This window comes from Medicago sativa, chromosome 3 (assembly GCF_051527215.1).
Source record: "Medicago sativa cultivar Bolivia chromosome 3, Bolivia_mono, whole genome shotgun sequence".
Taxonomy (NCBI): Eukaryota; Viridiplantae; Streptophyta; class Magnoliopsida; order Fabales; family Fabaceae; genus Medicago; species Medicago sativa.
In genome coordinates, this window is record NC_140751.1 from 96,418,947 (window position 1) to 96,443,777 (window position 24,831).

The window sequence follows — 24,831 nt, forward strand, 5'->3', positions numbered from 1 at the left end:
CTTACATATACATCATGTTTTGTGCAGGTAAACATTATTTAACCGAATTCAACCATCATAACTTCTACCTTGTATCATGCATAGGTCCTTATTTAACGAGTGAACTTTTAAGATGGTAGAAACATGTAAGGGTATTATGACTAGTATCAGAAGGATCACTATGAATGGCTTTTCAATTCAACTTAGTCAAGCTATTGGTTCTGTCCAAGCAATTGCATGATTGTAGTTATTTTTCCCGTCTAAATAACATAAGCAATACTCTTTATTGTTGAAATTATGGGAGTTATGTTAATTTATTTAATGAGGTAATGTATCTGATTCAACCTTGTGGTCTGATGGATATATTTTTTTAATTTTTTTTTGTCTAAACTTATTCCAAAGTTACATATAATCATGTCATAAAAAAGTTACATGAAATCATTGTAGGTGTTGCATTAAATAGTTGAATGGAAAGTTGCCAAAAAAAATTAGATTTTTTTCTTCTTCAAAATAGATGTAAATAGCTCCACGTGACGTAACATAAACAAATACTCCCTACTAACGTGACATGACCTCTCGAACGACCCCGGGGTATTTGTTTATGTTACGTCACGTGGAGCTATTTGCACAAACACAATTATATACTATTTTTTAAATTAGTTGAACAAAAAAGTAGAATTGATTCTTTTTGAATTTTTTTAGTCCAACAATGCTAAAATAGATGTTCAATGGACCAATCCAGACCCATTTCCAACTCTAATCATAGAAGTAAAAACAACTAATAGATGGTGGTAAAAAAAAATGGCAAATAGATAAATTTGAGACGGACTGTATGGGTAAAAGGTTAAACTTCATTTTACTCTCGTGACAAGAAAAGGAAAGTGGCAAATCTTAAAACAGGGAGAGACAGGGTACTCTGTTTGTCCACTTCCGTGGCTTATTTATAAATAGGTGGCTTTCTAATGTTTGATTCATTTTTAAATTGTTGATTACTGATTAATGATCAATAGTAATTCATCTAGTAATGCTTGCAACATCTTGGACTTACATGTACTATTTTATTGTTTGAATATTTAACATGCAAACAGAGTTGATGTATTATGTGATAGTCTTAAGTGCTACACTTTGTGGGGTGTTACGCTTATAACAAAGTAGGATAAAATTAGATTAAGTGTAGTCTTGTTAATTTGATGAATTGATGATACTATGAGGACTGAACTTTTGATGCCATTGTACAAACAGTGGGGTTTTACTCATTACATTTTTGATGTCATTCTTATGACTTCACCAAAAAAGTCATTCTTATGACTTCACCATAGAATTTTCCTTAAATATTTTATTTCTTAAATTATTATTGTTATCGTCGATGTATCCGATTGCATGCATGGAACTATGTGTGAGAGCAAAAAATGAACAAAGTTGAATGAGCAAATAAAAAATAAAAAGTAACGAGCTCTTAAAAACCCCACTTTAAAACCAGTAATACAAGCTAACATTCATTCTAATTTTTAATACACTCATTTTAACATTTACTTTTTTTATTAGATGAAATATATATAAGTCACATCACTTAAAAAATGGATCATACATAAAGTGGTGAGATTTATATGTATTTTATCCGATAAAAGTTAATGTTAGAAAATATGTATTAAAACAAGTGTTGCTACCATTATTTTTAGCTAACATTAGGCTTAATATTAGTTTTCGCCCTCTAACTTTCACGAAGTTGCGATTTTGGCCCCCTAAGAAAAAAAACTACAAAACTACCCCCTAAGTTTTGCAACTGTAGCAGTTTTGGCTCCCCAAGGCCAAAAATAATAATAAAATAACACGTGGCACCTCACTTAGGGTGCCACGTCAGCGTAGACTGAGTCAAAATTGGTCTTGGTGGCCAAAACTGTCACAGGTGCAAAACTTAGGAGGCGGTTTTGTAACTTTTTTTCTTAGGAGGTCAAAATCGCAACTTAGAAAAAGTTAGGGGCTAAAAATGCTATTAAGCCCTAACATTATTAACACTAGTTAGTACGAACTTGTTGATAAACATAACATACCAAGCTACCAACATAAACAATCCAGTATCGCTAAAATGCTTTTGCACATCACCCCTTTCTCTTTTTTTTTAGTAAAAATCTTACTCGAGTTGGATCCCTCTATTGACCATTTCAACTTTACTATATCTTTTGTCTTCCAAAAGAACAGAGACAATTAAGAACTAACGATAGAAGTGGTTATGAATCAATATTTGTCTAAATTTTTCAAAAGAACTTACTGATGGATCATAGATATAGAAACAATGTGTAAGGGAAGATATAAAATAGAGAAATTTGAGACAGATTGTATAAGCAAAAGGTCAAACTTCATTAGACTTTTGAGGATAAAAAGAAAGTGGCAAATCTTAAAACAGAGAAAAGTACTCTGTTTGTGTGCATTTTTGTGGCTTATTATGGATCCGCAATCCTTATTATGACCCATCACACTTCACTACTAAGCACACAATTTCTAAAAAAAACTGCAAGATTCAAATTACAGTTACACAGTGCTCAAATATTGATTATTGCTCTGAGCAAAAGTGGAAGCCTTCTGAAATCTAACATAGTAAGGTTCTTCAATACCATCACCAACAGCCATAACTTTAGTTCCATCAGTATCTACAAAAGTTCCAACAGGAGCACAAAGAACACCAGGAACAGAAGGACAGAACTTAAAGCTATATATCTCATAAGCATGTTCTCCTGCAAGCCTCTCAATCTTGAACTTGCTAACAAGATCCCCAGCTGCACCACCAGTGCTCACAAACCAAAACCCAGATCCAACCTTTAAAAGTCTCCACACTTTTGGTTCATTGCAAGGACTACCCAGAATTGGAATCTCAATGGTGAGATCAGTGAGAGTTGGAATGTAATCAAGACCTGATGCAGAGAAATAAACTGGTGTGCCAATTGCATCAGGGTTACGGATTACGTCAAGAGGACATGTTTTGTTTCTTGTTTGTCCTAATGTTATGCCTCCATTGTCGGCCCAAAGTGGAAATACATAATAACCTTCACCTGGTTGAAGAGGGTTACCTTGTTTGTCTACTACTGCCTCTGGTTCAGCTCCTTGTAGTGGCTTTGTGTTGAACAACGCTAAGAGAGAAAGGAAGCAAAAGAGTTGAATGAATTTCATTGTTTCTTGATTGTTTTGGATTGATTGTAGATTGTGATGTTTGTGTTGTGTCTTTCTCTGTTGATTGTATGATTGTTTATATAGACATGCATGTCAGGTTTAATTTGGACATGTTTATGGAGTGATGGTATAAAAAAATTCAGTTAGTGATATTATATTTGCCATGAGCGCCACGCGGTACTAGTTTAAAATGAAATTTTGGGAACTTCGTGGAACACGTTGATAGCAAAATAAAGGGCATCTTCATCCACAATGGACTTGGTATCCCTTCATCACGTTGACTTGTGTATAATGATTGAAGAATGTTGTTCACACATAGTGTTTGGCCGGAAAACACCAGTAATTTATCAATATAACCTCATCGGCAGTTAACTGCCGATGGGCATTTACGTCATTTTCTCGTGTGTTTCAGCCTTATCGCTTCTCGTGTGTTTCAGCCTTATCGCATGTGTATACAGCAATTTTCATAATGATTTTCCTGGCCCATATGCTACATAAGGACTTCAAAGGAGGGCCAAGACCCAAAGAAAAAAATAGCAATAAAATGAGGAGTAAAGTTTTCATAAGGTTGCTCTTTTGGCCTCCCTAATTGCTCACAAGTTATGAAAACAACCTCCGTAGTTTTCTACGAAAGCGCTTTTAAACATGAAAAAACAATCTTCCGGAGATACAAACACTCTAAGTTCTCATAACATCATAGATAAAAAGATGACCACAAATGAGCGGTGGTTGCACAAGAAATTGAGAATGGACATATTCGTTTACCTAACCATGATTCATCACAATACCATCTCCTTTCAACGTTAGATGACCATATCTACGATACTTCTAGGGAAAGAAATTAGACTTGTCAATGTTAGAACCTTCATGCCAAAGCAACCTCTTCGAAGGCAAATTATGAGAAAAGGAAACTCTTTGGTAATACACTTTCAATATCAGAGTTGCGATTGAGAGAGTCATAATTTTTTATTTGTTAAACTGGTTGTGGGGTGTGGCCTATTACCATAATTTCGCTTCAAAGAGGTTGCTTTTGCATGCAGGTTCTGAAATTTATAACATGTAATTTGTGTGTAATATTCAAAAATTATTTAATATGGGACGGGATGAGTAAAACTTAAACAAGATTGTTTTAGAAATCAAATTCAATATATGCACAAAAAAAGTTCGTGATATTCACGTGGCATGTCGACATATAGCACAACTCTGACGAATTATGGTATGGTAGTGCCTCTGTTTGGTTTCGAGTTTTTATTTATTTGTTGTTCGTTTGTGTGTCATAGTGTCGAACCTAGGACATTGAGATTGAAAAGTAGATTTTCAATTAAGTAATTCTAGGATAACCAACAGTTTTTCATTTATCTCATAACAAACGGGAGATTCCAGCAATCATATAAATTATATTGAATGATGTAGAAAAATATAGTTTGAAGAGGAATGAACTTCTTACAAAAGTTTGAGAAAAAAAATGCAAAGATGAAGGACTTTTGTATTTCTTTGGAGCATGATTTTTTTTCAACTGAGAAAAGGGGTCATATGCGCTTAAAAGTGAATATGTAAATTATTTTACACGGACATTAAATAAAAGTTAAGAATTCGGCTTTTATCTTTTATATCTAATCCTAGCAGTCATCCTAACCCTAATCCCACTTACTTAACCTAATTTTTTGGCTCCAAATCATTCCAGCCGTTAGATCATTGTAATTAGAGGAGATTAGCACATCAGCCGTTGATCAAATCTCACTCCTTGAAAATTGATACACAGCTCATGGGAAACAAAACAAAACACATCACACGCGTTTTCTCTTTCCCAACAAGCACGTGTTTCTTCTTCTTGCTCTCTTTCTCTCTCTCTCACTATGTTCTTACATTGTTCCGACCTCTTCTTGCACAGTCTTCTCAATCTCCAATTCCATCATCCCCATCGTTCTTCCACCTACCCGATCTGGTGACTGTCGTCCCCCTCCACCCTGGTCCTTTCAATCTTCGCTCTGATCCTCTCCTTCGTCCTCCCACCGACCAGATCTGATGACATGCTCCGATCCTCCTCCACCACAGATTTGTCGACGACGACGATGGCTTCCGGCGGTGGCTGCGACTGTCATGGCGGACACAGTGAGAGAGGACTATTCTTTCCATCTTCATTGTTCCCTTTCCATCTCTCTCATCCAATCTTCTTCCTTCAATTAGCCAGCAAGCAATTGAGCCAAAGGAACCAATGTGTTTGGTAATCATCTTCTTTTTAATTGGTGTCTATATTTGATTTTAGGGACTAAAATTTAGGACGTCCTAAAAAGTTGGTCTTTTGGTTGTTTAATTTGCATATATGCATCTAATATTGGCTCTCTGTTTTTTTAATCGTTCACTGTTGCAGGTGTTTTGAAATAAATGGTTATTTGCTATATGACTGAATTTCATTGAGACAATAATAGATGGAAAGTTTCCAGCTAGATGATGATTTGGTTCTGGAATAGGTTCTCTTATTCCAGGGATTTTCTGCAAATCGCGCTCTGACCCCTGGTATTTTCTGTAGAGTTTAGATGAATTCCAAAATTTTAGTGTTTCTGTTTGTTCTGCATGTTGGTTGATTGAAAACCAAATCACTGTTTTTCTGAAAAAGTTTCATGTAATCATGTTTCATATGTGATAATGATAGATATGAGTTTAATCAAATTTGATTCTAAATATGAGCTTTAATTTGGCAACTATATGGTGTATAAACAAAATAGAGCAATTGGGTTTTTAGGTACTGCAGCTTTGAACCAATCAATCTGCTTGATTTGTCGTTGTTAATTTTTGTATTGCAAAGTTTTTTGCTTTGATAAAAATAGTTGAAGAACTAAACGGGGCTGTGAATTTCTGTTTTATATAATTGATGGATATTGATTTAATGTCACTTGCACTATTCTTAAAGAATGTGATAATTTGTTTCTTTTTCTTCAGGAAGTATGTTATCTCTTGAATTATTCTTAAGGAATCAGATTGAATTTATGCAAAATCACATCTATGTGTCTTTTGACCATTTTATTGGTGCAAGTATAATGTGATAGTGGATCTCATGATATATGTGCAGAGTGTCTAAAGAAGTATGTGTTAGTTCTAATAGGTCTTCTTTGCTATTCACATTGTAGTGATATCACTGAGAATTTTCTTAGTATATATCTTTATATTTCTTTTTAGTTTATAAATTTTTTTTGTTTGTGTGTTGCATATATTATGCTCTAAAATTTTTGTTTGAAATGAAATAATAGGATTTGAAATGTGACTCATGTTGCATTTTTTGCGATTGTTGAGGTGAGCTGACTTCGTTTTTATTGTCTCGACAGGTATGCGAAGGGATTTAGATAGCATTTTTATATTGACAAACTTGATTCTTCCTTATCATTTATATCTCTTTGTTCAATTTTGGTTGATGACAATTTTGTTCAACTATTGTGTTTCATTGTTGATAAACAAAATTGATTTCAAAAAATCTAACGAGAAAGAAGAGGTTACTTTAATGATGTTGATATCCAGTTAGTATTGATATTAGAATGGTAGTGGCTTACAATTCTATAGTTCTGCACAAGTTTCAGAATCCAGTTTTGATCTTCGTCCTGTTTTTGAATTGCATTTCTATCTATTGGTTGGTTTGTGTTTGTTGAATATCCAAGGTTCGGCCCTAATACTGATGTAGAACATCAACTATTGGCGTTGGAGAAGGGGGAGAGGATCATCTCCCGTGAGATTTTCTCCAGTTTTTCTCCAGTGATAAATCTTAACCCTTCATTTGTTTAATGATAGATCAACGGCCAACAATAAAAACTCTAAAATGATTTGTGGTTTTGGTTCTTTTCTTTTTTTCCTCACAAACTCAGTAACCTCCTTGTTCACTAGAACAATCTGCGATTTACATCTCCATGACTTTTATCTCCATAACGGCGGTGGCAACCTTTTCTAGATCGTGCTGCACGCGGCGGGATAACGGTGATTAGCAGTTTGCCGGAAGTTGTGATTGAAGTAGCGGCAACCTCTATCTGGGTCGTGGCAGCAAACGAAACATCCTTACGGGTGGGGGGAGTGCGGCGGCGGAGAAGTGGCGAGTGGCGGCGAACGTCCTTCCTTCCTTCTCTATTGTCCTTCTTCCTTCCTTCTTTGTTTAATTTTTATCTTATAGTCACCAATTTTTTTATTATTCGTGAAGGGTCAGATTCAGAGGCAAAACTAGTGTTTGTTATTATTCAGCTTATTATATCTGGGTTGTAAAAGAGAAAGAGTTATTAGCTTGTATTAGATTATTAGTACATTAATGTAAAATTATGGTTATACTTGTTATATTGATGTTGGAATTGAACCTACGATGTTGTGTCAAAGATCCAAAGAAATGAAATTGTTTGTATACATAAAAAAAAAAGGCTTGTGCAAATTGACAAATAAATTGAAATTGAGTCTGAACAATGGTTTCTTGATAAATCAATTTTCAAATACTGTGTTCACAGTGTTGTTGTTATTGAAGAAGGTGAAGAGTTTCAAATTGAAACTTTCAATACTTTTCCAGAAGATGAGACGTGAAAAAGGAAAGAAATGAAATTGAATAAAACCATGTGATTTAATTGTTTTTATTATTGGTCGTTGATCTTTCATTAAACAAATGAAGGGCTAAGATTTATCACTGGAGAAAAACAGGAGAAAATCTCACTGGAGACAATCCCCTCCCTTGGAGAAGGCTTTTGATTGTTATTATAGATAGAAGTGGTGGTGAAGGGTTTTTGGCCTCCCTTCAAAAGCATCATCAAGATGGAATTAAAGAATAGCTCTTGACAGGAAGGTATATCTTGCTTTTTCTCTCAACATCCACTTGGCTTTCTTTCCTTTAATATATGAATATGACTCAGACAAATTCCATTTTGTTTATAAAATAGAAGCTTTTGTGTACACACACTTAATTGGTTTTTTATTTTGATTTATAAGAGATCAAAAATATGACATTGTAAGGAAAAAAAGACATTGTTTTACACGGGTGAACAAGAGATAACGAGGATGTAAAGATATGACATTGTTTTGATTTATAAGAGAATAATCTTATTTCCTTACAATGCTCATTTGTTCTTTTCAAAGATGTATAAGTGATATTTAGCAATGTTCAATTGTTAGTGTGGAATCTGAAATACTGTATTTTATATTATTTTTTGCATTTGTGCTTATCAATTGACCTTTGCTGCTGTAGTGGCTCTTGGAGGTTCATGCTTTGGCTGGTTTGGTCCCTTTTAACTGTTAGGACGTGGCAGTTTTGAGGTATTTGAGTTAGTTGTTGTGTTTTTTCCTCCTGTATGCTATAGCGTGTAACAGATTGGTTTATTCGGAGGTTTTTTTTTTTCCACTTTCTGCTGGGACTGTTCCTTAGCCTTGGCGCTGGGAATTTGTTTTGCTTCTGTTGACAACAATCTCATTTTCTCATGGGATTGTTTGTATTAATAATATTGGCTATTAAAAAAAAAATTGACCTCTTAGTATAGCTTGCATAGGATCATTGACCTCTTTGATTAACTTGATCACAGCTTGCACAAATAAATTGATAATAATGTGCTATCTGACCTGCAAGCGAAGTAATGGGACTTCCAAACATTGTCCAGCTATCTTGAATTAAGTTTAGCTCAAGTATTGTCCAAACATTGTCCTGCTATCTTGAATTAAAATTAGTTGAAGCATTATGAGTTTTATGAGTTATTTATATATGTCACTAAGATTGGACATCAACAGTTTGCTTAAAGCCATCGAGAAAATTATCAACCGCACGATTAAGACTACTATTTTTGTTTTTTAAAAAGAGAGAAACAAATTGTAGCATCTGGTATCTTGGAATGTTTGATTGAATGCCTCATTGGTTGTATCATTTTAAGGCTATATTCAATTCTTATTTTACATGTTTGATTGAATGCCTCATTGGATTTTGACTTTTACTTTTACAACTTATTTCCTTTTGGGTTACAAAAAGAATTATTTTCTTCAATGAATTTTTTTTCTTTTATTTAGGTTCTGAATTCAACTTTCAGCACTACTATGCAATAGATTGAGAAGAGATAAAATATGGACCTTGAATTTATTTTCTTTATCTGGGTAACTTTTTTTAGATATACCATGTTATGGATTTGCCCTTTGAAAGAGTTGATATGGATCTAAACAGAGTTTATTGGTTGCAGATTCTTCCTACAATGTATTGTGTTTTATTGGTGCTCTGATGTCAATGGGGAGAAGTAGCTTTGTATAATTGATACAATAACTGATACTTTTTAGCAGAAACGGTCATATAGACACTGGCTATTGAGTATCTGCATTTGAGTTTATTATTCTTATGTATTTTAACTTATACTTTGGGTGTTGGTTTTTACTTAAATGTTTCTTAAGGTACACATGTAATCTGTATCTTTATTATAATCCAACAACTTTGAGGTAAAGCTTTCACCACATTTCAAGTTACATGTGATTATTTTTTATATCTACTTGCTGCCTACCACATACAACTCTTTAGAAAATAATTTGTTGTTAGATATTAAGAGTTAAAGTAAAAGTAAGATGGTTCCTTAGAAAATAATTTTGTATTTATCTGATAGTTATCATGTGGGTCTGTATTTTTTTGTACCTATCAGCTATATAAGGGTTTGTAACTTTTGCCAATTCTAGGCTCACTGATTTGACAATAAACTACATTTTTGCGGTCTATTCTTTGTTGTTTCTAAAATAAACTTATTCAAGTTGCTTCAAGTTGAGCCCTAAAGCTTATAGTCAATAAAGGTCCACTTGGCCTAGATTACTCACTCAAAATATAAAAGAAAATCTTTATCAATTAGGATTTGAGATTTCAAACTTGATTTTGAATTTTTTGCCCACTTAGACGAGCATGTGATTTGAAATTCATTGCTTCTCTCATATCTACTCTAAGTTAGTTCTGCCATTCAATGACAGATTTTTTTTATCCGCCGAAAACGCATACACCTTAGACCAATTTATATGTATATGTATTTGGACAATTAATTAGCAGCTTTATAATCTAACAAGTTTGACAGATATGTTGGTGTTATCCTTTATATTCCAAGTATGTATTATATCACAATTTGCAATCTAACTTTCGGACTCATATATGCTTATTTCAAACAAAACATACTGACAGTGAAAAGCTTATTTCTACTAAACAAATTAACATACATACGTATAACATGAGTTATTTTAACAGACCTTATGATTTATCGTACCTATATTTTTAATAAAAATTGCAGGTAATGTTTTGAACTATATATGACCCGTGCGGCAGCACGGGTGAAAAGTCTAGTTTAAAAAAGAGTTTAATTAGAATACTCCGACAGTGTAAAACAACTTTACACTGTCAACCAATTAAAAAATTTCAATCAAACACATCAGCATGTGTTAAAAATAGAAAAATTCAAATAAAATATTCTCTAATAACTTCTCCCATGTTTCCTATTATATATGTATCTGTTTTTTGGATACTGCTCGATTCATCCTTTCAATTCTAGTTTTCATCTCTCTCACCTCCCACACGCTCTTCCTTTACATTTATGTCTGCAAGGCTAGTTTCTACATACTGCATGAGATAAAACTTTCTTTGATTTTTCATTGTAATCACAAGAATTATATGAAAAGAAAATAAAAAAAATATATGTGAAGAAAGTAATATCTAAAAAATTAGAAGGACAGTGTAGTGCATATTATTTTAGCATAAGTCTGATCATAACAGTGAATGACCACATATTTTTTATGACTATGAACACTAATCATTTGTAAGTAGATTTATATAAAAAATTAATTTCCCTTTTGCATTATATTTTATATGGCTCCAATTCATGCTAAATAATGATAGCATTTAATCATGAAAAAGATAAACAAATTGAAAAAAAAGAAAGCGGTGAAGGAGAACGAGGGCAAGAGTGAAAACAAAAGGAAGAAGGAGAGAAGAAAAAAAACATCCTGTCGTGAGAGAGAATGGATTTGGAAGTGTAAAATTAGAAATGTGGAAATAAGACATTTATTCAAAAGATTTGATTTGATTTTCTCTATTTTTAATACATAGGCTTATGTGTCTAACTAAATGATTTTAATTGGTTGACCGTGTAAAATAACTTTACACTGTCAGAGTATTCTAATTAAACTCTTTAAAAAAATGGATGTAATATATGCTTAGATGATAATAAGATGATGTGTTTTATTGCATGGCCATGTAATGCTATTTTACACTATCACTATTAGTGCATGTCTTTTTTATTTTTGTCAAGCTGTTAGTGCATATCTTTAAACCCTTTTTATAATATTAATCTGCATTATGTAAGTTAATATGTCTTTTCTCTAGCTTATTTCCAATTAATTTTTTTTTCCTGAGGTTATTTCCAATTAATCTTATTCGAAACATTATGAGACACTAAATGCCCATGTCTCTTCTAGTTGAGATTTATATATGATTTTCCATATAACGAGACACTAACACTGTGTTTGGTTGGAGTGAAATAGGGGAGAGAGAAGTTGCTGAGAGAGAAATTGGAGAGAGATATCAAACTTCTCCTGTTTGGTAAGCCAAGAAATAAGGAAGAGAGAAAGGGTTATGGTGGGACCCATCACTTTTTACTTTCTTCGCTGAAGTGCGAAGAGATCTGGGGGGAAGGCTCCTTTTATTTTCACTTTCCACTATATACCCCTGTCCCACCCTATCCTCTCTTGTTTATTTTGCAATTTTTTTTACAACATTTGCAAAATAGCTGTTTCTTCTTACCATGCTTTTGTTCCACGTGCAATGACATTCCTTTTTCACACATAGATATTTTTTTTACGGCAAATATGGTTATTTTAGTAACACACGTAAATTCTTTAAAAAAAAAAAGTACCACACATAGTTTTTTTTAAAAGGATTGTAACAAATTTTATTTCGAATGAAGGAGGGTAACACATGTATATTTAATGAAAGTAAAATAAAAATGTGAGATTGATAGGTTTTTTAATGAAAGGGTATTTTAGTATTTTTAAACATAATCAACACCTCTCTCTCTTCTATTTCTCTTTTCTCTCTTTTAAACCAAACAACACCTCAAATCTACTCTATTTCTCACTTATTTCTCTCTTACTATATTCTCTCTCACGTATTTCTCTCTTCTCAATTTCTTCTCGTAACCAAACACACCCTAACTGATCTGCTAGACCCAACTGTCGTTATTTTTGTGAATATTTGTTTCTTAGGAAATGCATTCGACAAACTTTCCATGATTTCTATTTTTCTGCTTTTGTTTAGGAAACGCATTCGTCTAATCTAGCTTTGTGTACTTTATCAAAATCTTAGGAGACCTTTTGATAAAAGAGAACAAAGAAAGATCGCTAGAAATATAAAGGTGGACATAAGGTTTGAACTTTGAACTCTTCAGACATTTTGGGATGCAAAAATGTATATTCTGTTCGAATATTTTATTATATTCCAATATCATTATGTGGGCAAATATCGTAATAATAATTATATTAGCTATTTATCAATTTGGAGCTTTAATTGATTAGTGATCAAATTAAGTAATAAGGCTTATTAGATTTCTATTTAGAGTATTAATTAATTAATTAATGGATATGGACTCAATATGGGTGGATGTCCGGATGACCCGTTAACGGAATAATGGGAAACCCTAATGGCCATCCAATATAAAAGAGGCTATGGTCCCCAATATACCGTACGCGGCAAACTCTCTCCTCTCCCCATCTGAAGAGAACTTGAGGCATAAACCGGTTGAGGAAGAACCAAATCAGCCGCCGCTAACGTTCTTGTTTGTTTCAGATCACCTTTATTTGTTTACCGTTGCCGTTGAGAGGGCTGCCATGAAAGCTTTATCCAGGTATTCCTAATACCCTATTTCTTAATATCTTGATAAATCAAACATGTCGTAGATCCGATCATAATCATGTTCAATGTTTTGTTTGCTTCCGCTATTGATTCATAATTGTTGAACATGTTTTATGAAATTTGTTTTTTATTAAGACCTAAATTTCCAACAAGTGGTATCAGAGCGGTCTTCATGTTTGATCTATTGGGATTTTAATTTTATGTTTAAATATATTCGATTGATATGTGTTGATCAGTCATTTATGTTTCGGTTAAATTTTTTTGTTCGGTGCGATACATGTTTTAGATGGCTTTAATTTTACCTATTTATTTACGAAGCCTGTTTATCTATCCACGCTTACATGTATTTTGTTATCGATGCCTAATTGTGAATCGGTCTGAAAATAAACTTGTTATTTTCTTGTTTATTATCAATGCCAAATTCCCTGTTATGTTTGATATTTGGCACTGATGGTATCAACTCTTGCGATTCATATGTTTGTTCCATGAATCAAGTTTTCTTTTGGTTGTTTATTTATTATTGAGTCATAATTTTGATAAATATGACATGCACCGTTTCGTTTGGGATCAATATGTATCGTTTATTTTAATTTTAAATGGTACATGTTTGAATTTTGGTTATCAATCTATGAGTATTGGTTTGTGTGGATTGCAAAATTGAATCAGCACCTGAACGATTTTTTTATTTAATTTTAGCACACATGTGAATTACCTTACAAATATATCCACTTCAATTTTATGAGTACATATGTCATTATCATACGATCACATATATTGGAATTTCGGTGACCATGGAAGGTTTTTTTTTCAATAGTTGTAATTTTATGATTCATATATGTGTTGTGGTATATCCAGGTTTTTTGTCAATTTTTTTTTTTGTTGATTTTTTTGTTTGTTGATAATTTGATAAATAATTGCTTATCAAAGGGTTTTATGAAGCAAATTCAATTTTGGTTCCAAGGGTTTAAACTGACAAATATCATTCTTTTTGTTGTTTATTATTTCTCTAATTTATATGAACAATAATTTTTTGTTTTGGGGAATTATGAAAGAATGATCAAATGTTCTATATTGATTACGGCAATTATTTGGACCCTTAAATATTGCATCTAAATTGTTGAATATTTGGTTTAGTCATAACCTTGATTTATTTTAAAAATAGAATATTTTGATTTCTATTTGAAAATTGAAATTGATTCACAAAGATTTTGTACATAAAGTTTATTTTGAAAAGTAGGCACATAAAGATTAAAATATATTTGTGATATATTTGTTGCCTTTTAATAATGAATCTCAAAATATTATGAACATTTTTTTTGAACCTAAGGTAAGAATTTGGTTCTTTAAAGTTTGAGAAATAATAATTCTAGTTTTTATTTGTTTATTTATAAACATAAAGTATATTTCCTTATTTAGAAAATAATTGAGTTTAGAGTTATTCATTATTTTATTTAAAGAATAAATTGGTATATGTGAATCAATTGTGGCATGAATATTTTGGTGTATATAAGATTCAATTTTCTTTTGGTTTGAAATTGAATATTTTTCTTATAGCATGATTATGATGTTAGAGTTTATTGTTATTAAGTTTTCTACAATAATATTTTATCTTATCTTGCATTTTGAATATATTTCATGCTATGTTTTTTGTTGCTTTTATGCGATATATGTAAATGTATTGTCATACACACATTGATGTGATTTGTGACTTGCATCTTCTTTCAAATTCGTGAGTTTGTCTTCACACTTAAGTATTGTCATACACACATTGGTGTGATTTGTGACTTTCACCTTCTTTCAAATTCGTGAATTTATCTTCACACTTAAGGGTTGCCGAGTGACCTCATGATTACTTAGCAACATAAAGAACTAATTTGACCTACATTATGTCAATAGTGCCTTGTAAATTTAAGACCATTCTCATTTAATTTACTGTGAAATGTCTAGTAATTGCGGTTGTTTTGGTTGAAACAACATGTTGCCAAAGTAACCTCTGTTGCGTAGATTTGATTCAACTGAACTTACAAAAGACGTAGTATGAAATTATCCATGTGAGTTGTCGTCAGCCCCAAGGAAGGCACAACTTGACCGGATAGTTACATACACATGATAGTAAATGTGTGGTGATTATAAAGTAATTTTCCATGTGAATAATAGGATACCCGAAGATGACTATTATTTGACAGGATTTATCACCACATTTAATATATATATCAAAATTGTCTAGTAAAATTAGTTGAGTCAGTTGAAACAATAATGTTGCCCAAGTAACCTCTATTGTGTAAATTGATTTCAATTAAGCTTACAAAAGATGTAGTGTAAAATTATTCATGCGAGTTGTTGTTCGGCCCCAAGGAAGGCGCAACTTGGCCGGATAATTGTGCACTTGCGAGGGTAAATATGTGGTGATTATAACGTAATTATCCATGTGGGTAATAGGATGCCCAAAGATGACTATTATTTGACAGGACTTATCACCAATGTTTGATCATTGCATTGAGAGTACCGCTTGCAGTTAATTCTTAGCAATCCAAAGATTGTGTTTTAATGGTGCGCTTGGTATCTTGTTAAGGTCTTTTATTTACAAATAAAGAAGCACGTTTCTTTAATATTTTACTGACATGTGTGATGATGTTGTGTTAGTGTAAACTTATTTAAATATTTAAGAGTTTACATTCACATATATTATGATAAACATATGATAATTATAAGAATTTATTCTTTGTCAAAGTAAATTGTCATTGTTTGATCATTGTTGTAAAATAACACTAGCAATTGATATTATTGTTTAAAGACTTGATATTGATGGTGCACTAGGTATTTTGGTGAGTGCTTTTACTACTCTTGTTCTCTTTGAACTAATATAGTTTATGTATCTGTTAATTTGAGTTAAATTTTAACTCTTAAAAGTTCTTTTAGGAATTAAAGACTAATATTAATATTGTTCTTGGATCCAGACCTTAGATAAGGGTGGTGAAAGTCACATTCTTTCACAAATTCAGCACCTAATATGAGAATCAAGTCTGACAAGTGAGTATACACCAAATCTCATATGTATTAGAGGTGTTATTTAAGATGACAAAATTTTTGTCATATTTTCTTTGCTTAAACTAAGGTGCTTTTAAAGCAATATAGAGAAAGACAAGCTCTCATTGGAGAGTGAGTATTCATTAAGATTATTAGGCAAAGAAAATGTTAGGAGCACATTATGTAAACATTTAATCTTGCTAAGACACTATAATTTCGACTATCATATGACTTCTTCGAAAATTCAGTAATTTCGACTATCATATGACTTGTTCGAGAATTCAGTATTTAGTATTCTCTTTGCACAATTAAGTTTATAACTATTACAGTTATAAATGATCATTTAAATGATCAATTCATAAAGTGTGCAAATAAGGAAAGGCTGAAGCAAGAGAAAATAAAATAGTGCTCATTCGAAAAAATACCTCAAAAGATAAGGGCAAATAAAGAAAGGTGGTCTTGACTGACTTATGTCCAATGATGTTGAAAGATATATCAATTTAGAATGGACAAAGTCGATAAAGATTGCTTTATTCATTTTTTGAACCAATTTTAAATTGTCGTTACTAGTTTTTTTTTGTATTTAAAAGACAATTTGGTGAATCATCGTTTAAATTTTTTTCCTTCTCTTTGAATTCACGATATTTTAAGTTCTATTTTCAAATGATGATTCAATGTGTCTTTTAAGTTCAATTATTAGAGTCAATTCAGTTATGACTTGTGACATTCTATATTGTTTAAGGTTTTGAATACTATAAGTTTTTCGTCCCACAAATTAAGAAATTTTTTGAGACATAAATTGTCATGCTTTCTTGAGGATATTGAGTTTGGGGGAGAGATATGGTTTTAAAACAAAATTGAATGAGGAAGAATTAGTTCTAAACTAATTCATATAGTTACTATTATTATAGTATATTTGGATCCTCATGAGGACATTATTGTGTTTTCTCTCAATCAAGTTAAGAAATTATTTCATATACATCAAACTCAACACCCTCAAGAACTAGGGATTCTAGTGTCATTAAGAATTGACTGAAAAGAGAAATTCTATTTAGTTTAATTGAAAGACTCTATTAGGACAGTTATGATACTAGTTTGCTTATTATAATTTTGGAGCTGCATAAGGGATTTCAATATAGTGTTTCTTAATGGTGACATTAATGATACAATATGGTGCAGCTGAATAAAACTTTTCTGTCAATTGATACAAAGTAAATGGTTTGCAAAGTCATGAAATCCACTTATAAGTTAAGAAATTTGTCTCTTTAGTGTTACCACAAATTCTCATAAAGTAATTGTCTCATTTGGTTTTGAGATAATATTAAGAAGAATTGTGGATTTAGCAAGTTCAGTGGGAGTAAGTTTATATTCCTAGTTTAATATGTCAATTTTATTTTATTTAGTCAACGATGATATATGTTTGTTATGTGAAACCAAGGAAATCTCTAACAAAAGTTAGTGATGAAAGATCTTGGGGACACCTCTTTTGTATTAGGCATTTCAATACTTAGAGATTCTTCTCAAAGTATTATTTGGATATCACAAAAGAGTTATATCAATAAAGTTGAAAATGAAATGACATAATTTTTGGATCACCTCAATCACCGAGATAGACTTTTCGGTCTCAAATATTGCCCATTAAAAAATTTATGAATTCAGAAATTTAAGTATTTTCCTACACTTTGCCTATAGGATTTTTATGTTTGATTTTATTATACACATTTGGAATTAGCGTATATAATAAAATTGTTTGGCAGATATTTGAGCAATTCAAAGTTTGAATTGTTGAAAAAGCAACCATAAGGCTTATTAAAGAGAACAAGAGAGCTTATGCTCACGCAAGAGCTCTGACAATTTGGAGATCATTTATGTGTCAGACTCTGGCTTTTGGATGTAAGTAGATAATACACATCCTAACTTAATAAATGACTGTAAGTATTTATGTCACTTGGTTGCATATAGTAAAAGGTAATGAAAGACCACTTAAGATATATAGTGACATAATTTAGTCATGTAGTTATTCAACAACTTTCATAAAGTTTATTGCCTTATAGATTATTGTTGTTGAATGATAGAACAAGTTGAGACAAATTTTATGCTAGCTGATCCACTAATCAAAGATGTGACACATAAGGTCTTTCATATGGTTGAAAGATGTGACACATAAGGTCTTTCATATGGTTGTTGTCATTAAGGATGTCTTGGATTAGTGGGAGTCTCTTTTATTTTATGTTATATACTTTTGTTTTGGTATTGATACAGACTTTATGCTATGAAATAAAGTTCATGAGGTTATTTTGTTATAACCATTCTGTATCATTTTGTGCAAATATTGAATTTGCAAATTTTGGTTTGATCTCACTAAAGTTTTCAGTTGGATCGGTTGGAAATAGACATGATTTAGAGATCACATTGCATGAAATTTCCATGCCACTCATCCATATCGATCTATGTCATCAAGTGCATAAATATGGTGGTCGTCGGGGTTCCGTCACGTTATATGTCAGTGACGACAGCCGCGGTGGTCCCATTATCAATGTATGAGGTGGACCAGATTGTAAAGTTGAAATCTAAAGATAAATAGCATTCGGATGCGCGCCTAAAGAATTCTGATATAATTATTAAGATATGTAGCCCAAGTGGGAGATTGTTGGAATATTTTATTATATTCCAATATCATTATGTGGGCAAATATCGTAATAATAATTATATTAGCTATTTATCAATTTGGAGCCTTAATTGATTAGTGATCAAATTAAGTAATAAGGCTTATTAGATTTCTATTTAGAGTATTAATTAATTAATTAATGGATATGGACTCAATATGGGTGGATGTCCGGATGGCCCATTAACGGAATAATGGGAAACCCTAATGGCCATCCAATATAAAAGAGGCTATGGTCCCCAATATACCGTACGCGGTAAACTCTCTCTTCTCCCCATCTGAAGAGAACTTGAGGCATAAACCGGTTGAGGAAGAACCAAATCAGCCGCCGCTAACGTTCTTGTTTGTTTCAGATCACCTCTCTTTGTTTACCGTTGCCGTTGAGAGGGCTGCCATGAAAGCTTTATCCAGGTATTCCTAATACCCTATTTCTTAATATCTTGATAAATCAAACATGTCGTAGATCCGATCATAATCATGTTCAATGTTTTGTTTGCTTCCGCTATTGATTCATAATTGTTGAACATGTTTTATGAAATTTGTTTTTTATTAAGACTTAAATTTCCAACATATTCAACACTTAATGGGTAATAAAATTTTGTGTTAGTAAGACACTTGTTCATTACTAGAGATAGAGTATTTTATCCTTAGGCATTTGTTTTCGAAGTGAAAGGAAGGAATATGATTTGGTTTTTTTTTTTTTGTAGTGACCGGGGTTTGAACCCCGGACCTTACATATTTTATGCTTTGTCCCAACCAGCTGAGTTAAGCTCACGATGACATGATTTGGTTTGTTTATTGTAACTCTAAGGCGAACTCCAATAAAATATTTTTCTTATTATATTGCTTTTATCATATACACACACACACAATCACAGACCTCAATAAAAAGATTCGACTAACCATATTCGGAGGTTGGTAAGAACTGAGGGACAATGCCCCCCTAACCTAAGTGGGCCTACCAGCGAAACAACAGGTACTGGATCGGGGGTGTGGGGAGTTGGTTTCGTGCAAGGCCTTCGCAGCAGGAAGAGGCAGTTGTCATTTGAAGGGAAAGGCCCTTTGTATAGGGTTCCCTGCGCACCCTGATTCAACATTTCTATGTTCTTAGTCAAGCCTAAACTTATTGAAAACTAAAGCGCTAACGCTATAATAATTATAAAAATAGCAACCTTGGTTGTAACTTGTAACTAGAAAACTAAGGACTTATTCCAAAATATAGCATAACATGACATGTATACCTGTGTCAAAAGACCCAAAAATACCACAATTCATTGTTTGCTGGGAACTGTGTGTGAAAAAGAATAAATTTTTCAAAAGAACTTGTTGATAAATCCCACAATTAGAAACAATAATAAAAGTGTAGGGGAAAAAAAAATACTAGAACACAGATAAATTTGAGACAGATTGTAGACGCAAAAGGTTGAATATAATTTCATTTCAATTATGCAAGAAAAAGTGGCAAATCTTAAAACAGAACAAGTACTCTGTCTAACCACAAAATTAAAACTGTGTCAAACTAGACACTACTCAAATCTTGATTCTTGTTCTGAGTAAAAGTGGAAGCCTTCTGAAATCTAACATAATAAGGTTCTTCAATACCAGCACCAACAGCCATAACTTTAGTTCCATCAGTATCTACAAAAGTTCCAACAGGAGCACAAAGAACACCAGAAACAGAAGGACAGTACAGAAAGCTATAAATCTCATAAGCATGTTCTCCCTCAAGCCTCTCAATCTTGAACTTGCTAAAAAGGTTCCCAGGAAAACCACCAGTGCTCACAAACCAAAACCTAGCCCTAGTTCCTTCTTTTGAAATCTTCCACACTTTTCTCTCATTGCAAGGAATACCCGATATTGGAATCTCAATGGTGAGATCAGTGAGAGTTGGAATGTAATCATGTTCATATTCATAGAAATACACTGGCGACCCAATGGCTTCAGGTTCAGGGTTACGGATAACATCAAGAGGGCATGTTTTGTTTCTTGTTTGTCCTAATGTTATGCCTCCATTGTCAGCCCAAAGTGGAAATACGTAGTAACCTTCACCTGGTTGAAGAGGGTTACCTTGTTTGTCTACTACTGCCTCTGGTTTATCTCCTTGTAGTGGCTTTGTGTTGAACAATACTAAGAGAGAAAGAAAGCAAAAGAGTTGAATGAATTTCATTGTTTCTTGATTTTTTTTATTTGCCTTTGCAATATTATAACATGAATTGATGAATGGACGCAGGGGAAATAATAAGTACGAAAACGAGCAAGTATTTTATTGATATTTATTTTTATTATACTATATTTAATATTTGCCATGAGTGCCATGCGGTGTTAGTTTAAAATGAAATTTTGTGGAACACGTTAACAGCATAAGCATGGGGATTTAAACAAAATTACTCTTGTTGTTCTTTTATTGTTTTATGAAATTTTGTAAATTTCTATGTGGCTTGCCTAGAAAATTAGATTTATATGTGCATTTCATAAAGATAAAGGATTTAAAATAAAGATAAAGAACTCAAATGTCACAGATAAATAAGAAAAAATATTATAAAATAATTTTGCTTATATATCAGCTCTAATGCACTCTTTGCCAAAAGCAAAAGCCTTGTATCCACTTTGTCTCTCTTTTTAATTTGTTTCCCCACTCATGATTTTTGACAGGCCGTCTTATTTTCTTATCGATTGTTTGTTTATGCGATAGTAATAATTAATTTTAGAGGGATGTTAAACAGTGTTCCAGGAACATTGATTAAGCATACAAAATAAGACCCTTAATTTTAAATGAATTTAAATATGTTTGGTTCTTCGTTAACAAGACTCTTAATTTTAAATGAATTTAAATATGTTTAGTTTTTAGTTGACAAAAATTGATTTAAAGTGAATTAATTTTGTAAAATTTATAGCTAAAAGTAATTTGATTGTAAAATTATTTATGTTTGAAATATTTATGTATAAGTGAGTTGTCAATAAATTTGAATCTTAAAATCAATTTTATAATCAAAAGTTTCAATTCCTTGCTTCAAATGAAATCATTCTATAGACAAAATTAATTCCTAACTAAAACATGTCATGATCAATAATACACCTCTAAAATCAATCTTTGATCTCATTAGAAATGAAACCAAACAGCTCCCTTAAATATATACATGTAAATATAAATAAATAATACTAAAATAAAGTAAAGTAAATCCTAAACAAAAAGGACTAATCCAAAAGAAGGGACCCAAAAGTGCCCAATTTCCTGCTAGAAAGAACAGCCACCACAACCCCTATTTAACACAACACAATGTCCCACCCCACCACTCCAAAGAAACCAACCCAACCATTTGCACATACAAGAGAAATTCATCCACTCAAAACATTAAATGGAAGAAGAGTCATCACCCACAAAAATAATGACAAAACAACCAACCAATTTCCCTAATCTATACAATTTCTAAGGTGAAGAACCCCACAATATCTCAGCACTAACAGTAGCAAACTCTGCATCTGATTGTGAAGCCTCCTTCACCAATCTCAGTATCTCCAATTTCACCTCTCTTTTTTCTTCACTACTCAAACCTTCCCCAATTTCCACTTGTATTGCAAATCTCGAAACACAACTATCAAAAACAGAATCATCAAAATCCACCCCTAACCTCTTTTCTCTAATCTCTTCCACATCACATAAATCCTCTTTTCTTTGCAAAATCATCAAAATCTTAACCAACTCTTGCTGTAACATTGCTTCAACAACTTCTCTTCTACCAATATAACAAAGTTCAAAAACACAATCCAAAGCCGCAACACGAAGACACAAATCACTCGATAACAATAAACCAATAATCTTAGGAATCATTCCATTAGATAAAATTTCATCAACTAAAGGACTACGAATTAATCTAACAAGCAAAGACAGAACCTTTATAGAACACTCCGAAGCCATTGCTATCAAAGCCTTAATCGTTGGACCCATCAAAACTAACCCAACAAAAACATTTTTGTTGAATTTCACCAAATCCGCTATAGCCATAGCTGATTCTTCTCGAACCCTTTTCGAAGTAAAGGGTTCAACCAACATACGTTCTAAAAGGGTAAATATTTTTGCTCTCAAAATCAAATCTTGAAACTCCAAATCAAAACCCGACAATAACCTCTGTTCAAACTCAACAATAGCCTTAACCTGTTCATCCTCGTTGTTCTGTTCTTGCAGTGTCTTCACAAGGTTTATAATGATTACACGGTCTAAATAAGTCTGAATTTCGGATTCTAAGGAAGATGAAGCTTGTGAAATCTTGTATGAAATGATTTGGCGTTGAAGGATGGATTTGAGTCCATAACCTTTACATTTTTCCAAGTTTTCGATCAAGGTTTTAAGGGTAGTGAGAGAATGAGAGAGATTGTAAAGATTTGGATTAGATGAGAAGATAGTTATGGCTTTTGATTCAAGCTCTAAAAGAGCTTCAATGGCGGCTTTTGAATCGGCTTTGAAGAGAAAAGTGAAAGGGTTGGTTTTGATTTGAAGATCTTTGGAAGCTTGTTTGAGGGAGTTGAGAAGAGTAAGAACTCGGTGCTTAGAAGGTTCATCAGGGTCCATGATGATGGATGTGAGAAATTCAGTTCATTTGTTTGTTTTGAAGGAAAGAAGTAGCTAGAAAAAGAGTAGAGAAAAGACAAGAGTGGGGAGAGAAGAAAAGGAAAACAAACTCAACTATTAGTCATCTCATCAATGGAGTGGACCAAACCGGTCAGTCCACGTAAATGGTATGTTTATTCATATTTTTCCCTAGAAAATTAGGTACTCCCTCCGTCCCGGTATATCTGAGTCACTTTGGTTTTTCATACAGATTAAGAAAAATGTATAAATAAAGGGGAATGTGAAATATATTGAATTAGGAATGATGAAAGTAGTATTAATTAGAGTTATATTGTATTGGGAATGATGAAAGTTGTATTGAAAATTGAAATGACTCAGTTATTTTGGGACACTTTTTTTTAGTAAATGGGTCAGATATTCCGGGACGGAGGGATACTATTTTCCTTAATTTTCAATAAAAGTTATTTTTAATGTCCTACAAGTAAGAAATATAATAATAAACTCGTGTGGTGTTAACAACGTTTGATATTTAATGTACATATATATTATCATATGAATATGCTTTTGATGGAATCAAATCTTTTGATAAACATATTTTAAGAAAATACATAAATACATATATATTATCAGTAATTTAGTGATAAAATCGTCATAATTATTTTCGTATCTATAATTCAGTTTGTAAAGACATTGTATTATGCAGGAGCCGGAATTTAACCTTGGATTTTTTGCTTTTCGTCTTAATGAATGAAATTGTAATCATTAGACTATTCAGACCAAAACAAAGGTCATCATAATTAATTGAGATATGAAACCTAGTCAATCATATATAATTTATTTAGTTTTTGAAATTTGTTATAAAACTGAAATTTAGAGGAGGTTAGAAACCTCTATAAATTTAACCAAGTTTTCAGAGATCTAAAACCCCTGCAAATTGACAAATAACCATCGCTAAATTTCAATTATTTTGCAACGTACCTTGTATGATTTGAAATTTATCAATTTATCAAAGTTCTTGAAGAAATTTGAAATGAAATAAACGATGACTTTTTTTAGGACCAGGATTCCCTGCTGTAATAAAGCACGCAGTTTCACGCTGTACTCAATCACAACCATTGATATCACATCGAACGGTTTAGATTACAAAGCAGTTTTATGATCCTGACCATTAAATCAAATCGGACGGCCCTGATCTGTTACAGCGTCTTGCTGTAACAGCAGGAAATCCAGTCCGCTTTTTTTACATTCATTGCTGATTTTCATGTTAATGGTAAACTAGTCAGGTGATCAAATAATTCATTCTTCTTATTCTGAAAAACGATAACCCTTAATAGTTGAACAATTTTTTTACCAATCTCCTTGGTCGGGGTGCATGCACACAATTTTGTCTAAAATTATGTCAAATAATTTAAAGAAGGTTTTGGGTAAAGGGATATCGGAACTCTATCCATATTCACTCAGGGGAGTGACAATTTGGAAGGTACTTTGATAACTAATGAAATAGATGATGATTGAAAGAGACTAAAAAAAGAAGCTCTTGAGTTCAAAGTGTATTTTGAATACAGC

General features: G+C 32.4%; 3 protein-coding genes and 1 long non-coding RNA gene across 5 annotated transcripts; 1 reads left to right on the forward strand and 3 right to left on the reverse strand.

Moving 5' to 3' along the window:
• Nucleotides 1-2,313: 2,313 nt before the first annotated feature.
• Nucleotides 2,314-3,463, reverse strand: LOC146942439 (21 kDa seed protein-like). The gene has a single exon (XM_085756410.1). The coding sequence runs from the start codon at nucleotides 3,142-3,144 to the stop codon at nucleotides 2,509-2,511; it is 636 nt and encodes a 211-aa protein (XP_085612536.1). The 5' UTR covers nucleotides 3,145-3,463; the 3' UTR covers nucleotides 2,314-2,508.
• A 1,451-nt stretch (nucleotides 3,464-4,914) lies between these two features.
• Nucleotides 4,915-9,616, forward strand: LOC146942440 (uncharacterized). 2 transcript variants are annotated; one of them, XR_015032695.1, is made up of 4 exons: nucleotides 4,915-5,368; nucleotides 5,516-7,948; nucleotides 8,348-8,415; nucleotides 9,321-9,616. It is a non-coding gene; the product is annotated as an uncharacterized LOC146942440 (long non-coding RNA). The 2 variants fall into 2 exon arrangements; XR_015032694.1 differs by lacking the exons at nucleotides 4,915-5,368; nucleotides 5,516-7,948 and having other exon boundaries at nucleotides 8,081-8,415.
• A 10,489-nt stretch (nucleotides 9,617-20,105) lies between these two features.
• LOC146942441 (kunitz-type elastase inhibitor BrEI-like) lies at nucleotides 20,106-20,920 on the reverse strand. The gene has a single exon (XM_085756409.1). It carries the CDS (start codon nucleotides 20,863-20,865, stop codon nucleotides 20,218-20,220), a length of 648 nt encoding a protein of 215 aa, XP_085612535.1. The 5' UTR covers nucleotides 20,866-20,920; the 3' UTR covers nucleotides 20,106-20,217.
• Nucleotides 20,921-21,766: 846 nt separating this feature from the next.
• On the reverse strand, nucleotides 21,767-23,514 carry LOC146942442 (uncharacterized). Its single transcript, XM_085756412.1, has one exon. The coding sequence runs from the start codon at nucleotides 23,263-23,265 to the stop codon at nucleotides 22,126-22,128; it is 1,140 nt and encodes a 379-aa protein (XP_085612538.1). The 5' UTR covers nucleotides 23,266-23,514; the 3' UTR covers nucleotides 21,767-22,125.
• Nucleotides 23,515-24,831: the final 1,317 nt, after the last annotated feature.

What these genes read in the sequence shown, in the direction of transcription:
- LOC146942442 (XM_085756412.1), bottom strand. Translation starts at nt 23,265, where the DNA reads ATGGACCCTGATGAACCTTCTAAGCACCGAGTTCTTACTCTTCTCAAC.
- LOC146942441 (XM_085756409.1), bottom strand. Translation starts at nt 20,865, where the DNA reads ATGAAATTCATTCAACTCTTTTGCTTTCTTTCTCTCTTAGTATTGTTC.
- LOC146942439 (XM_085756410.1), bottom strand. Translation starts at nt 3,144, where the DNA reads ATGAAATTCATTCAACTCTTTTGCTTCCTTTCTCTCTTAGCGTTGTTC.